The sequence below is a fragment of the Podarcis gaigeae genome (assembly GCF_964106915.1).
Source record: "Podarcis gaigeae genome assembly, chromosome: 13".
NCBI classification, from domain to species: Eukaryota; Metazoa; Chordata; class Lepidosauria; order Squamata; family Lacertidae; genus Podarcis; species Podarcis gaigeae.
The window spans coordinates 42,457,009-42,472,232 of record NC_139689.1 but is presented as its reverse complement, the minus strand read 5'-3'; the positions used below and the strand labels follow the sequence as shown (position 1 = coordinate 42,472,232).

Here is a 15,224-nt window from a genome sequence, read left to right as displayed (position 1 = left end):
GCCGCACGACTATTGAAACGGCAAGGCACCTGCCAGAATTAAAAGGCGGAAACACCAGTGGCCACACCTGGAATATAGCTGTCAACCGTCGCTTATTTGGTGGGAAACTCCCTTATCCCAGCGCCATGTCCCGCTGTTGTCCCTTATTGAGGATGTCCCTTAAATTTCCCGGGTTTCATGCTCGCCAGGCTTGAGAGGGAAGCAGCGGCTCGGGGTCCTCCGCCGCGAGAGAGAGCGTGTGCACGAGCTGCCGCATCTCCGTCTCTCCTTTTTTCCCCTCAGGAGCACGTCGTGAGGAGACGGGTGGCGGCGGACGGGCAGGCAGCCCCTCTCTTGCGAGACTTCCGCCGCGCTGCCAGGGGAAGCCGGAGGCAGCAGCGGCAGTGGCGGCTGAGGAGGCGGCCTGAGGGAGGAGGAAGAGGAGGGGATGGGTAGGGACGCAGAAGGGCTGCACTTCAGCGGCTGTGCCACAACCGCCTCATGCCGGGGTCACAGGCGGCGTGGGCAAGAGTCTCTCTCCCTCCCCCTCTCTCGGGCAGGGAAGGGCCAATGGAACTCCTCACACTAGGACAACGGCAGCCCCGACGTGCTGCTTAGCATACCCTCCAACCAGTGCAGCATCTTAATGTAGTGATTTCCCCCTCTGCATCCCTTTCATAACTTTTTCATAACTGCAAAAGCAGCATGGCTCCATCAGTGCCGGATTTATGTATAAGCTAAGCAAAATCCCTTATTTTGGCTGCTGATCCCTTATTTTCGAGGCTGCTGGTCCCTTATTTTCAAATCTGTAAGTTGACAGCTATGACCTGGAATGCCATCCCTACCTGGGGTCTGTGAAATGGCTTGACTATGCAGGCATACACTCGACAATAGCATGCACAATGCCCTTCTTCATGGGTGTGTTGGAAGAAAACACACTTGGGATTTTTAATTTTAAAAATTGGATGTTTTAAAAATTTCTCTCCAGCGCTCACCTAAAAGTTGCGGGGCTGGTTCCGGCAACATCTGAAGTAACAAAAAACTAACATAAAACAGCCGCCTCTCTCACGCTTTGTGTGTGTGGTGCCAATATGTCTTTCGAACGGCAGTTTCACAAGGGTCTGGGTTCCTTTTAGCTGAGGACACACCGTGAAGTCTACCTTTAGATAAGAGACAACTGACTCAAGGCAGCTGGTCTCAGCTGCTTTGAAAGGGCCACAAATGATTAGTTGTTTGATTTCTTAGGGTTGAATTTTTCCTGCCAGGAAGAGGCACTTCTGCAATTTGTAGCAAAAATTACTTGGGCAGCCTTAAGGCCCTTTCATGCTTACCCAGAAAATCCAGATTTCCAGAGTTTGGCTGTAATCTGTGGGTTTGCTTTGATTTCAGCAGGGTAGCGCGCATTTGCAGCAAAGTACCCTGAGCTGGGGGACATGGGTGGCACTGTGGGTTAAACCACAGAGCCTAGGGCTTGCCGATCAGAAGGTCGGCGGTTCGAATCCCCGTAATGGAGTGAGCTCCCGTTGCTTGGTCCCAGCTACTGCCAACCTAGCAGTTTGAAAGCACGTCAAAGTGCAAGTAGATAAATAGGTACCACTTCGGCGGGAAGGTAAACGGCGTTTCCGTGCGCTGCTTTGGTTCGCCAGAAGCGGCTTAGTCATGCTGGCCACATGACCTGGAAGCTGTATTCCGGCTCCCTCGGCCAATAAAGCGAGATGAGCGCTGCAACCCCAGAGTCGGCCACGACTGGACCTAATGGTCAGGGGTCCCTTTACCTTTACCTAAAGGTAACTGCAGTTTACCCTGAGCTGGCCCTGGTCTCTGCAATATTTATTTACACCACAGAGTCAAATACATTCACATTATACCTTTAAAGCACTCTTTGAAACTTATTTCCCACCGCAAAGAATTCTGGGTACCGTAGTTTGCCTCTCAGGGAGTTACAATCCCAGCAACCCTTAACAAACCACAGTTCCCAGAATTCTTTGAGGTAGGGTGGATGTGCTTTGAATGTATAGTGTGCAGCCTCCTTCAATAGGCATCACAGCCACTTACCCTACGTCAGATCTCAGGAAAGCAATTGCTTGGACCCCAGCAACCCGCCCAGACGGCTGCCAGCCCAGCTGAAGCCACTGCTCTCTACCCTCTGACTGGCTGTCTCAATTTCAAACTGCAGAACTATGTCATATTCTTACAGGACACCATGCAGGTGAATTGCCCATCTGAAGGCAGCCCTGTTTAGGGAAGTTTCTAATATTTAATTCTGTATTGTTTTTAACACTTAATTGGGAGCTGCCCAGAGTGGCTGGGGAAACTCAGCCAGATGTGCGGGGTATAAATAATAAATTATTATTATTATTATTATTATTATTATTATTATTATTATTATTATTAATTTCCACTAATGCATCCTATTGGTGAACGGCCTATTAGGAAGCTGCCAGTTTGACAAAGGATGCTCACCCAGCATCAGCACCAGGAACAATGACCTCACTCACACACATTCGATCTCCCAAGTTCCTCCCCTTTTCCCGTGGCATCACTGTAACAAGAGCAAGCATGGAGCTCCAATGGTGGGGTGAGATTTTGGGGTGTCTTAGAGGAGCCTTGCCAGAAGCAAGGAATGCTCAGGAAGGATCTCTTGCCCCCAAAACAAGGAAATATTATAATAATAATAATAATAATAATAATAATAATAATAATAATAATAATTTATTTATACCCCACCCATCTGGCTGGGCTTCCGCAGCCACTCTGGGCGGCTTCCAAAAAAATATTAAAATACTGTAATACATCAAACATTAAAAGCTTCCCTAAACAGGAAAAGCCAATGAGTGTTCCCATTTAGTTCCACAAGCCAGATTTGCAAAAAGTGGTAGGTCTGAGATCACCTTGCGATCAGGTCCCAGGGATGCCAGTACAGGTTGTGGTTGATCTCGCAATACAGAGAAGGGGGAGCAATGCACTCTGTATGTACTCAGAAGCATTTTTCATTATGCTTCCTCTGCATTTCTGGGGGACCTGTTATGTATTTATGATTATTTGCATTCATGGCGGCATTCGGGCATTTATACATGACCTCCCTTTCAATACCGTTTGTGCCTGCCGAAGTTTCCAATCAGTGCATGCTTCACTTCCAATTAGCACATGTCCCACAACTTCCTTCTGAAAATGGGTCACTTTTTATACCGCAAATGTTCCAGTTTGTCTTTTGTCTTGCTTTGTTGCGCTACAGGGCAAAGAGCGCCCCTCCAGATGGCAATAAGGCCGTAACATAGGGGAAGCGTCACAGAACAATGAACAAGAAGAAGAGGAGCTTGGATTTGATATCCCGCTTTATCACTACCCGAAGGAGTCTCAAAGCGGCTAACAATCTCCTTTCCCTTCCTCCCCCACAACAAACACTCTATGAGGTGAGTGGGGCTGAGAGACTTCCCAAGGTCACCCAGCAGCTGCATGTGGAGGAGCAGGGAAGCAAACCCGGTTCACCAGATTACGAGTCTACCGCTCTTAACCACTACAGTGGTGCCCCGCAATACGAACGCCTCGCAAAACGAAAAAATCGCAAGACGAAAGAGTTTTCCGTTTTTGAGTCGTTCCGCAAGACGAATTTCCCTATGGGCTTGCTTTGCAAGAAGGAAGCCCATAGGGAAATCTCCAGGGACCTCTTTTAAATGCTGGCGGTGGGGAGCAAAGCCTTTCGCCCCCCTCCGGCCTTCAGAAGAGGTCCAGGAAGGCCGGCGGGGGCCGAAAGGCTTTGCTCCCCACTGCCAGCATTTTAAAAGCGGTCCGGGATAGCAGAGAATTGCGCTGCGCTTTCCCACTATCCCGGACCGCTTTTAAAATTCTGGCCGTTGGGAGCAAAGACTTTCGCCCACCGCTGGCCTTCAGAAGAGGTCCCCGCCTGCCTTCCCAGGATAGTGGAGAAGCACAGCGCGTTTCTCCGCTATCCCGACGGCTTTTGAAGGCAGGCGGGGGGGAGCAAAGACTTTCGCCCACCGCCGGCCTTCAGAAGAGGTCCAGGACCTCTTCTGAAGGCCGGCGGTGGGCGAAAGTCTTTGCTCCCCCCCGCCTGCCTTCCCGGGACAGTGGAGACTTCTCCGCTGTCCCGGGCGATCTTAAAATGCTGGCGGGCGGCAGCGAACCCTTCGCTGCCGACCCCCAGCATTTTAAAATCGCCCCGGGACAGCGGAGGCTTCGCTGCCGCCTGCCAGCATTTTAAAATCGCCCCAGGAGAACGGAGAAGTCTCCGCTGTCCCGGGGGCTTTTAAAATGCTGTCGGTCGGCAGCAAAGCCCTCCTGTCCCCGGAGCTTGCGGGGCGGGAGGTGGGGAGAAGGGCTTTTCTTCCCACCGCCAGCCTTCAGAACAGCCTTCTGAAGGCTGGCGGTGGGAAGAAAAGCCCTTCTCCCCCCCCCCAGCCTTCAGAAGAGGTCGGGGGACAGACTGTCCCCGGACCTGGTCTGAAGGCGGTTTCCATAGGAACGCATTGATTGATTTTCAATGCATTCCTATGGGAAACCGTGCTTCGCAAGACGAAAAACTCGCAAGAAGAAAAAACTTGCGGAAAGAATTAATTTCGTCTTGCGAGGCACCACTGGCTCTCAGAACAAAGCAGAACGAGGTGAGAACTGTCCAGTACAAATCTACTACTCCCAAGGCTTCCCCCTGTACACCTCCCAAAATATACGAAATGCCATGCTTTGCCCATGTCTCATACCCGCAGGTAGGCATCAACATCCTGGCAGGTTTTGTGTTTGTTTCTTGACAGTTTAAGCAGGAACGTTTGGCTCGATTGGCTGGTCTTCTGCAGCAAAACCCGTCGCCCGTATTTCTGCTTCATGCGGTCCAGCTGAAGTTCGGCATTCAGGTCTAGCAGAATGGGGGAGGGGGAGGGAATTAGCAGAAAGCAAACACAGCGGGTGGTGATCGAGAGTGAGAAATGGTAACGTTAGGCAGACACGCTTGTTATATTGTTTTAGGTAAAGATAAAGGGACTCCTGACCATTAGGTCCAGTCACGGAGGACTCTGGGGTTGTGGCCCTCATCTTGCTTTATTGGCCGAGGGAGCCGGCGTACAGCTTCCAGGTCATGTGGCCAGCATGACTAAGCTGCTTCTGGCGAACCAAAGCAGCGCACGGAAACGCCGTTTACCTTCCCTTACCTTCTACTTGCACTTTGATGTGCTTTCGAACTGCTGGGTTGACAGGAGCAGGGACCGAACAACGGGAGCTCACCCCGTCACAGGGATTTGAACCGCCAACCTTCTGGCCGGCAAGTCCTAGGCTCTGTGGTTTAACCCACAGCGCCGCCCGCATCCCTTTTGTTTTATATTTATATTGTTTTAGGGGTCTGCTAAACACCGTTTTTATATTTAAACCATCCTATCTAATTTAGCATTTGCTCTTAAATTTTTGCTGATCTCGTCCGTGTATTGTCGATAATTTCTTACTGTCTTGTGTACACCTTGCAGAGCCTTTTTTAAAAAAATTAAGCAGTTTATAAATCTAAAAATGGAAAATAAAATAAACAAACACAACCCGTGCTAATTTTGCACGCTTAGCTGGGATAGCAAAATAACACCTTTCCTACTCGCTGGACATCAAGAGGTCTGGAGCAAAACGCTGTAGGGTTCCATCCACGTCCTGCTGGTGACTTGCTACTGGTGGCTGCATACTTACCGTAGCCACAGAAGCATGCAGCAGGAACTGTACTCCTTCATCAGCCAAATTCCTGGACTATGTCCCAACAATAATTTTTACAGACCAGCATGAGTGACTTCCCTCTTAGTGCGATAGTAGACACCTTTACTGCCGATTGTGTGAATGCAGCAGATTTTTATTTTCTCCAGAAATGTCTTGAAGAGGAACGAAAAAACCTGGAAATCCTGCCTGACCACTGCCTCCACCTCTGGAAAACCTATCATTCACAAACAGAGGCAAGCTATCCTCCGAAACAGAAAGATGGCTATTATTTATAAGTTTAGTCCATTCTGCCAATCTCATTCTCCCCAGTACTGCAGCAGCTTGACTACAAGACCTCCACCTCTTCCCACAGTCAATGCAGCACTCACCAACTTTCTGAGGAATCCTCTTTGCTGACACTTCGGCACATATCTGGATTGTGAAGCTGCGTTGAAGAGAAGGAAAGCAATGAGGACTGTTTCACGCATGATGTGGCTGATGAGTGTACAATTGACTGGGAGCCGGCAACCAACTCTGCCTCCCTGAATGATCCTTGTTTGTTTGCAAGTGCTGGCCACACTTTACTCTTTTTTCGATGGACCCAGAAATAAGTAATTTGTGATTTCCTCCTCTGCTGGTTTAAAAGGGTTCTTCTTATGCTATATTTCCTCTCCCCACCCATGCCCAGTTGTGTTCTGAACTTTTTCTTTTTAGAGAAGATGTTTATTACTAGTTACCCAGTTGGAGAACAGCCTTTACCAAAGGTGTCATGGGCTTTGAAGACACTCGAACTCAGGACGCAAGGGAGAAACGTGCTAAGAGGAAGGCACGCTTGGCAAACCCTCACCGTGATCAACTCCCGCCCGGAAACCAATGTCCCCACTGTGGAAGGACGTGTTGATCCAGAATTGGCCCCCACAGTCACTTACGGACTCATTGTTAAAACCGTGTTAAGGAAGACAATCTTACTCGGCTACGAGTGATCGCCAAAGAAGAAGAAGATTTTTAAATGGGGGTAATTTCAATTATCATTTTGTTAAGGTTTCAAGAAGATCCCCGAAACCAATTTCCAAAACCTAACTAAATCCTGCAAACAGGAAAACCAATGGCATACCTTGATTGTTTTTGACATGTCTCGTTGATTTGGAGCACAGAACCTGAATCTCCTAGGCTACAAAAGGATCTAGATTCAATGCCCTTCCCACCTGGCTCACCAGTTGACTTGTACTCCTACTACTGTACACGATTTCTCCTCTGGGTTCAGCGCACCTGGCAGGAACATCTGGGCTTTGAGAAACATGACTGGCTGAGCTCTGAAAGGGACCATAAACATAGTGAACAAGGGTAAGCAGGCAGGAAGTTCCAAGAGAGACCAGAAGCATTTGCTGATTCTCTAGTTGTTGTCAAACAAACAGCACTGGCAAAGTGTTGGTGATGAATGCATGAAACCTCCATGCGGCAAAATCTACAGCTTCTGAGGGGCTTAGAACACCTTATCACGTCAAAGCTCATCCTGCCTTTAAAGCAATTTTCCTAACTTGAAATGCATCCTTGTACACAAGGGCCGGTCACCTGGCGGCCTGCTAGATGCCCAGCTTGGTCAAACAGGTGTCCTGAGAGATGGTGCCATGTATATAGGGCAGCAAGCAAGAATGAGGTGGCTCATTTAAGGGAGAAGGAAACCTTTGGTCGGCTGAGGAGGTGGATTCAGTATGCAACAACAGGGCTGAGGAACCTGTAGCTCTGTGGTGTGCAGTTAGTGTTGGTGCTGACCTTTAAAGCCCTAAAAGGCCTGAAGTATACCTGAAGGAGCGTCTCCACCCCCATCGTTCAGCCCGGACACTGAGGTCCAGCTCTGAGGGCCTTCTGGCAGTTCCCTCACTGTGAAAAGAGACGCTACAGGGAACCAGGCAGAGGGCCTTCTCTGTGGTGGCGCCTGCCCTGTGGAACGCCCTCGCACCAGATGTCAAGGAAATAAACCAGATGTCAAGGAAATAAATAAATAAATAGTATAGCATCTAGATCAAGGGAAGTAATAGTGCCACTGTATTCTGCTCTGGTCAGACCTCACCTGGAGTACTGTGTCCAGTTCTGGGCACCACAGTTCAAGAAGGACACTGACAAACTGGAACGTGTCCAGAGGAGGGCAACCAAAATGGTCAAAGGCCTGGAAACGATGCCTTATGAGGAACGGCTAAGGGAGCTGGGCATGTTTAGCCTGGAGAAGAGGAGGTTAAGGGGTGATATGATAGCCATGTTCAAATATATAAAAGGATGTCACATAGAGGAGGGAGAAAGGTTGTTTTCTGCTGCTCCAAAGAAGCGGACACGGAGCAATGGCTCCAAACTACAGTACAAGAAAGAAGATTCCACCTAAACATTAGGAAGAATTTCCTGACAGTAAGAGCTGTTCGACAGTGGAATTTGCTGCCAAGGAGTGTGGTGGAGTCTCCTTCTTTGGAGGTCTTTAAGCAGAGGCTTGACAACCATATGTCAGGAGTGCTCTGGTTGTGTTTCCTGCTTGGCAGGGGGTTGGACTCGATGGCCCTTGTGGTCTCTTCCAACTCTATGATTCTATGATTCTAAACAACTATCTGACTTCTAAATCTGAAGGCAGCCCTGTTTAGGGAAGTTTTTAATGTTTGATATTTTATCGCTTTATTATTATTAATAATAATAATATTCTGTTGGGAGCCACCCAGAGTAGCTGGGGAAACCCAGCCAGATGGGCAATGTATAAATATATTATTATTATTAATTATTATTATTATTATTATTATTATTATACTAGAGATACTGGGCTAGTCCCCTAAATGTTCCCGTCACCTCATTCCCAAAGCCTGGGAAGCTTCTGCCCAGCTAAGGAAGGGAGGTGCGATGCTCACACACGCGACGTCATGATGTGGAGCCCCCACCTCCCAATCGCTGGTGCCTCTGGCCCTAAATGTTCCTCTACGAGAAATGTCACTGCTCTAGCTCTCCAGATGTTGGGCTCCATTTCCCATCAGCCTCTGTCAGCATTAGAGTTGCAGTTCAACAACATCTGATATATGCAACTGAAAATAAGCTAGTGACTGTCACTGACTCGTCTTCTTTCTGCCCACAGGGTAGATAAAATACGGCCACTTCTGCAGATGTCAGGGCATTATTATTATTATTGTTGTTGTTGTTGTTGTTTGAATTTATATACCGCCCTATTATCTGGGGGTCTCAGGGCTGTTCACGGAATAAAATCAAGATATAAATGCACAAAATACCTAATAAAAATAAAAACAGCAACCCAATACCCCCCCCCAAAAAAATCACATTTTAAAAGCAAATAGGATGTAAATCAGATTAACCAAAGGCCTGGTTAAAAAGGAACTTTTTTGCCTGGTGCCTAAAGGTGTACAGTCGTACCTTGGTCTTCGAACAGAATGCGTTCCAGGAGTCTATTCAACTCCCGGAAACCAAGGCGCGGCTTATGATTGGCTGCAGGAGCGTCCTGCAGCCAATCAGAAGCCACAGAAGCTGCGCCGGATATTCAGCTTCAGAAAATTGAAAACCGAAACACTCACTTCTGGGTTTCAGTCGTTCAGGAGCTGATTTGTTTGGGAGCCAAGGCGTTTTAAGATCCAATGCACGACTGTATAATGAAGGCGCCAGGCAAACTTCCCTGGGGAGAGCATTCCACAGATGGGGAGCCACTGCAGAGAAGGCCCTGTTCTCGTGTTGCCACCCTCTGGACCTCTCGAGGAGGAGGCACGCGAAGGAGGGCATGGAGTGAATCCTCAGGGTGATGAAGGCATAAAGATCTTTCTTCTTACAATCATCTTCCCCCACCTCTACCAAACTAGGGGAATGATCGTGGTTCCCTCCTAACCCTTTCAGTGCTGGTTGGCTGAAGAGCTTGAAATGGAAGCACAGGGGTGTTGCTCCAAAAAGCAGGGGCCTAAACTGGGAGGGGTGGGGGAGCATTTATAGGCAACAAGGTCTCCAGGGAAATCTCGTTCCACTGGTCTTGGGGCTCCATCGACTCACCTGTACACAGTCACTTTGCTGGCTCTGAAAGCCCCCACCAGCACATCTGGAACAAGACAACCAAAAAAAGTTAGCAGTCCACAATAGCTCAGTTGGTTAGAGCATGGTGCTGATAATGCCAAGTCTGCAGGTTTGATACTTCTAAGGGACAGATGCATATTCCAGCATTGCAGGGGTTGGACTAGACCAGGGGTCTGCAACCTTTAAGACAAAAAGAGCCACTTGGACCCATTTCCGAAGGAAAAAAAAACTGGGAGCCGCAAAACTCGTCATTATAAAAATAACTTTTTTGTCACTTTTTATTATTATTTCTTTGTTTGACCCCTCAGAATTACTCCTCCTCATAGAAATAAACGTTAAATTAACAAGTTACCTTTTTGTGTGTGTGTGTTCTTCACTCCCCTTCAAAACAGTGACCAGCATACATGCCCCCTTTCAATGCAGTGACCAGCTTACAATGTAGCGGGCGGGCGGGCGGGCAGGTGACGTCGGGACGGTGTGTGACTAACGCACACACTGCCCCCATGCGACGTCACAGCCAGTACAGCGCCCACAACAGTGGGGAGTGTTGGGGCGCACAATGCGCCTCCTCCCCTCGCTAGTATCCGCCCCGGAGCCGCGGCAAAGGTGTAAAAGAGCCACATGCGGCTCCGGAGCCGCAGGTTGCAGACCCCTGGACTAGACGATCCTCAGGGTCCCTATCAACTCTACAATTCCATGATTCTACGATTCAGTGTTGCAGCATCTCACCAAGCTGCCTTGGGTTCCCAGTTCTGCTCACTCCACTGATGCGATTAGGAATTAAGTTCTACAAAACCTAAGCAAATTTTGCACTACCTGCTAATTAAAACAACCCTTGCAAAATCTAGACATTTTTAATCCAAAAAATAAAATGATTTTCAGCTAATATATGTTATGCTATCCAGATAGGATCACCCAATGAAAGAAGCAAATATAAAAGAGAAGCTTTGTATCATGACAGCGGATTCCATGAATGGCAAGGCAATTAATAAACGTAAATACCGTATTTTTTGCCCTATAGGACGCACTTTTTCCCCTCCAAAAATGAAGGGGAAATGTGTGTGCGTCCTATGGGGTGAATGCAGGCTTTCGCTGAAGCCTGGAGAGCGAGAGGGGTCGGTGCGCACCGACCCCTCTCGCTCTCCAGGCTTCAGGAAGCTATCCGGAAGCCTGGAGAGCCCGGCGGGAGTTCCTGCCGGGCTCCGAAGGCTTGCGGATAGCAGCCTGTTCTGGGGGCTGGGGTTGGGGGAAGCTCAGGCTTCCCCCACCCCAGCCCCGCACCTGGGGGGGGGAAATATTTTTTTTTTATTCCCCCCCCCCAAAAAACTAGGTGCGCCCTATGGGCCGGTGCGCCCTATAGGGTGAAAAATACGGTAATTATATGCCTCATTTTTTTCTTCTAGGTACAGGACATCTGGCATAGCCTTTTGAAGAGTCAAAATTCTTTCATAAGTTAGGGCTTATCCACACTGCCCAGGTACGGTCCTTGGTTTTAAAGCTCAGTGTCCAAGCCCCGCCTTTTTTTCTTGCTCTAGACCTTTTCTTGTGAAAAACTGCTCTTTGAAGCTCAATTGGAGCAAATGGAAATCTGCGGGAAACCCAGATTGACGTTTGCTCCGATCTAAATACTAAAGAGAGGGTTTTCGCAGGGAAAGAGTGGGGCAAAGTTCAAGTATGGAAAACCCTTATTTAATACAGGTGGCAACCCATTTGCATAGGGGTCCCATTCCAAGCCCCCACAAACATGCCGCCTTGCCCCACCCTCATTCCTCCTGCTTCTGGGACTGAAAGGATCTGTGCGCCAGCGATCGCGCGTCCGTTGGACATGCCTAAAATGGCCGTCGCCTGTGCAGGCAGTGCTAAAACCCATTGGCTGCCTACTTCCGTTGTACGTTACCAGGGTAGCCATTTGCATCAATATCCACAGCCCCGCGTATGGCGAAGCCAAACCCAGCCGGCCCAGAGAAGGGACTCTCAAGGATCTGGGTTGGCAATGAACTCAAGCCCTCACGGTGCCCTCGGTAGATGTAAACACGGCCACCTCCATCTTGGCCGGCGAAGGGGGCTCCGATGGCTATGTCTGTGGAAGGAAAGAATGGGTTGGAATGTAAACGCGACAGAACCAAATCGATAAGGTGAAGTCACCCATTTGGTCAGAAAAGATGGTGGGGAAACGGAGGGAAGCAGAGGAAAAGCCCATGACGCAGAAACAGGTCAGGCAGAAAAGGCGTCTATGTGGTGGGGAAGGCAAAGGTCTCCCACACTCCCAGAAAAGGCAGGATTCAAATACCAGAAGGAGGACCTGAGGCTTAAATTGAGGGTTTTATGGGTACTCCCACATTTGGCTCTGGGGGGGATGTGAATTCTAACACAGCTCTCTGGGTCTCTTTGTCTAACCCTCCTTGAGCATTTTTGCTTGGCTAGAATGCTTCTGAAAACGTTTATTGCTTGCCTCCATGAGGAATGTGTAAGTGTGAGTAGGAACAAGGTTTTGTATCTACGCCCTTAGTATTTTATTATTATTATTTGTTAAATTTGTACACCACCCTATACCCAACTGGTCTCTGGGCAATTACCATATGTTTCGCTCTATAAGACGCACCAGACCACAAGACGCACCTAGTTTTTGGAGGAGGAAAACAAGAAAAAAAATATTCTGAATCCCAGAAGCCAGAACAGCAAGAGGGATCTGGCTTCTGGGATAGCCACGCGAAGCCTCTTCAGGGCAACGGGATGAAGGCTCTCCCAAGAGCCATGCTCCCTTTAAAGAGCGTGCAGAGCGTGTGTGCGGCTCTTGGGGGCTTTTCCCCGAGGAGGGAGAAGGGACTGATGGGCTGCCCTTCTCCCTCCTTGGGAAAAAGCCCCCAAGAGCTACATACACGTTCCATGGGGCTCTTTAAAGGGAGCGCTGAGCAGAGCCTCCCGCCTGCATTGGCTCCATAAGACGCACACACATTTCCCCTTACTTTTTAGGAGGGGGAAAGTGCGTCTTATAGAGCGAAAAATACGGTGCCACATAAAATCACAATATCAAAACACAAAATGCGTAATACTGTATCTATGAGTAATACATTTCAGCAACTCTTAAGGAGTTTTTTTTTTATATAAATCACATTCATTTGCATTCTTCACATTATCTCTCTCTGTCTCTCCCTCTCTCCTATTTTGCTATCCTCCTCCCATCTCCTCCCTCAGCTACCGGGGCCTGCTGAGGGCAAACGTCTTCAACACAAGCTTATCATTAACAGAATACAAGTCTGCTGTACAAAGGCAAAATCCACATCCATTGCTCCGCCCACTTTCACCTCTGGCCCTTGTCCTCTGTTGGCACGTGGCCCCTGGAAGGGATTGTGGCCCTCGGGTTAAAATGAAACACTCTCTGCCCATGCTATTGTGAGGAATGGGTTGTGATTGTAAGTGAAACTCTGACTGTCAACCTTGAGCACTTGATTGTGGGGTGAGGGAATGGAGAATAGGAAATTGGGGGTTAAGAGAGGGAGAAAAAGGGGGGTGGCCTTCCATCCCATCCTTACCAGTGCATCCATCCTGGTCTATGTCGCCCAGGGAAGCAATGGCCATGCCAAAGCGACCGTAGACATCTGTGCCCGTCAGTCTCTGCCAGGGGGTGATGTAAGCAGTGGGGGTCTTCTGCTGCAGGTATAAGTAAACTCTTCCCACTTCATAGAGTTTGCGGTCGGAGTGGCGTTCCATGAAGAGAGGGGCCCCCACCAGGATATCATCTTTTCTAGTTGAGGGGGGAGAACAGAAAAGTTCCCTTAGAGCTCTGCTCAAGTCAGACTCCAGCGAGAGGGGCTGCTGCTTCTAGGTCCAGGGTGTCTGCATTATCCGATGTAATCCATTCTTTTAACCAGCTCAGGCAGGCTGCTTCATAATAGATTTGCAGACCTGCCAGGTTTCTAAGCAGAAGTTGGAGACCATCTGCCATGGATGAACTAGTTGAGATTCCTGCATCACAGGGGGTTGGGCTGGATGACCTTTGGGGGATCCCTCGCAAGTCTGCAGTTCTATGATTTTGGAGTTCACCCAAATACACTCACAGGGCTCAGTGACCCAGGCAGTAGGAACCAATTGATAGAATTTCCATGCTGCTTTTCATTCAAATGAATCCCAAATTGGCTTGCAAACTATATATAGCAATAGCATAATAGAACATCACAACTGCAGAATAACTTTATATGGGCTCTTGGGTACCCCATAAGGGGAAAGGATCAGGTTTTTTTCTTATATCAGGGTAAAACCTAAGCGTGTTTCTGCCAAGGCTGCAGGAGCAGCCAACTGACAAGAGATGGCAGCAGACTCCAAAAATGGGGACCCAGATCTCACGGGGGGGGGGGAGGAAACAGAGGTAAAGCATTGTCCTTCAATTAACTTGGGGGGGGAGTGGGGGTGTGCAAGCTTCTAGATTAAAACAGCACTCTTAATCAGAGGGCTCACTCTAAAATTGTTACTCTAAAATTGTGATCAGCAGCAGTTTTACTGTATGACCATTTAAACTGGAGTGAGGGGCTGTTTGGGATAGCCACTCCAGCCCCCCACTCTCACCTTTGCTTTAGCACATGGTACTTCTAAGGGGCCCAGGTCTGGTCCCATGAGCCGCCAGATAATGTCTGTTCTAAAGCAACCACATCCCAGTTAAGTATAAATTGGTTTAATTGGCACGGAAATGAAAAATGTATATGTATTAATGAAGTTTTAAAATGGGAAATGGCTAAATTCTACGGCTGACTTTGGGCTAACATTTTCCACAGTAAGTTTCTAAAGGACTCTAAGCTGTAACTAGTTAATGATCACCTGTTGATTGTTTCTCTGTGCTGGGAGTGAACCTTTGATCATGCGATGAAGGTATTGAGTTGTAAGTCTCCATTTTGAAGGGAGTTGCCTATTTAGTCTTTCTCAGAACAGGCAGAGGACAAAAGTATGTGATAATGATTCTCCAAAAAGAGTTACATAGCCTTAGGCAGACTAAGGCAGTCTGGAATTGGGGAGAGAGACACCATTTTGATTTTGGGAGTTACCGGCATCTTTTATTTCTAAGATGCTGAGCCTGTTCCAGAGAGCACAAGACATCGTATGGATACAGTGGTACGTCGGGTTAAGAACTTAACTCGTTCTGGAGGTCCGTTCTTAACCTGAGGTACCACTTTAGCTAATGGGACCTCCCGTGGCCGCCACGCCACCGCCATGCAATTTCTGTTCTTATCCTGAAGCAAAGTTATTAACCCGAGGTACTGTTTCTGGGTTAGCGGAGTCTGTAACCTGAAGCATCTGTAACCCGAGGTACCACTGTATTTGGGCTGTATCTTGGATGCTTATGTTATGTTTTTAAAGAGTTATGCAAGCAAAAGTTTTAATAATATTTTTATGGGCCTGGACGATTATTTCTTCCAAAAGGAATCTGTTCTTATGATTCCAATACCTTCAAACTGTGCGCTATTAATATCTGGAACAATAATTAATATCCCTCCCAGTGCACTGGGTTGTAATTTAAGCCTAGTGTTAGG

The 15,224-nt window shown here is 48.2% G+C and overlaps 1 protein-coding gene across 1 annotated transcript in view; it reads right to left on the bottom strand.

Annotated features, from left to right (window-relative positions):
• Window positions 1-15,224, bottom strand: part of ITGA2B (integrin subunit alpha 2b) — a 50,401-nt gene that overhangs the window by 18,450 nt on the left and 16,727 nt on the right. Inside the window, 6 exon segments of the mRNA XM_083709135.1 lie at window positions 4,698-4,849; window positions 6,051-6,106; window positions 6,876-6,974; window positions 9,682-9,727; window positions 11,600-11,782; window positions 13,236-13,447. Coding sequence (XP_083565261.1) covers window positions 4,698-4,849; window positions 6,051-6,106; window positions 6,876-6,974; window positions 9,682-9,727; window positions 11,600-11,782; window positions 13,236-13,447 — 748 coding nt within the window.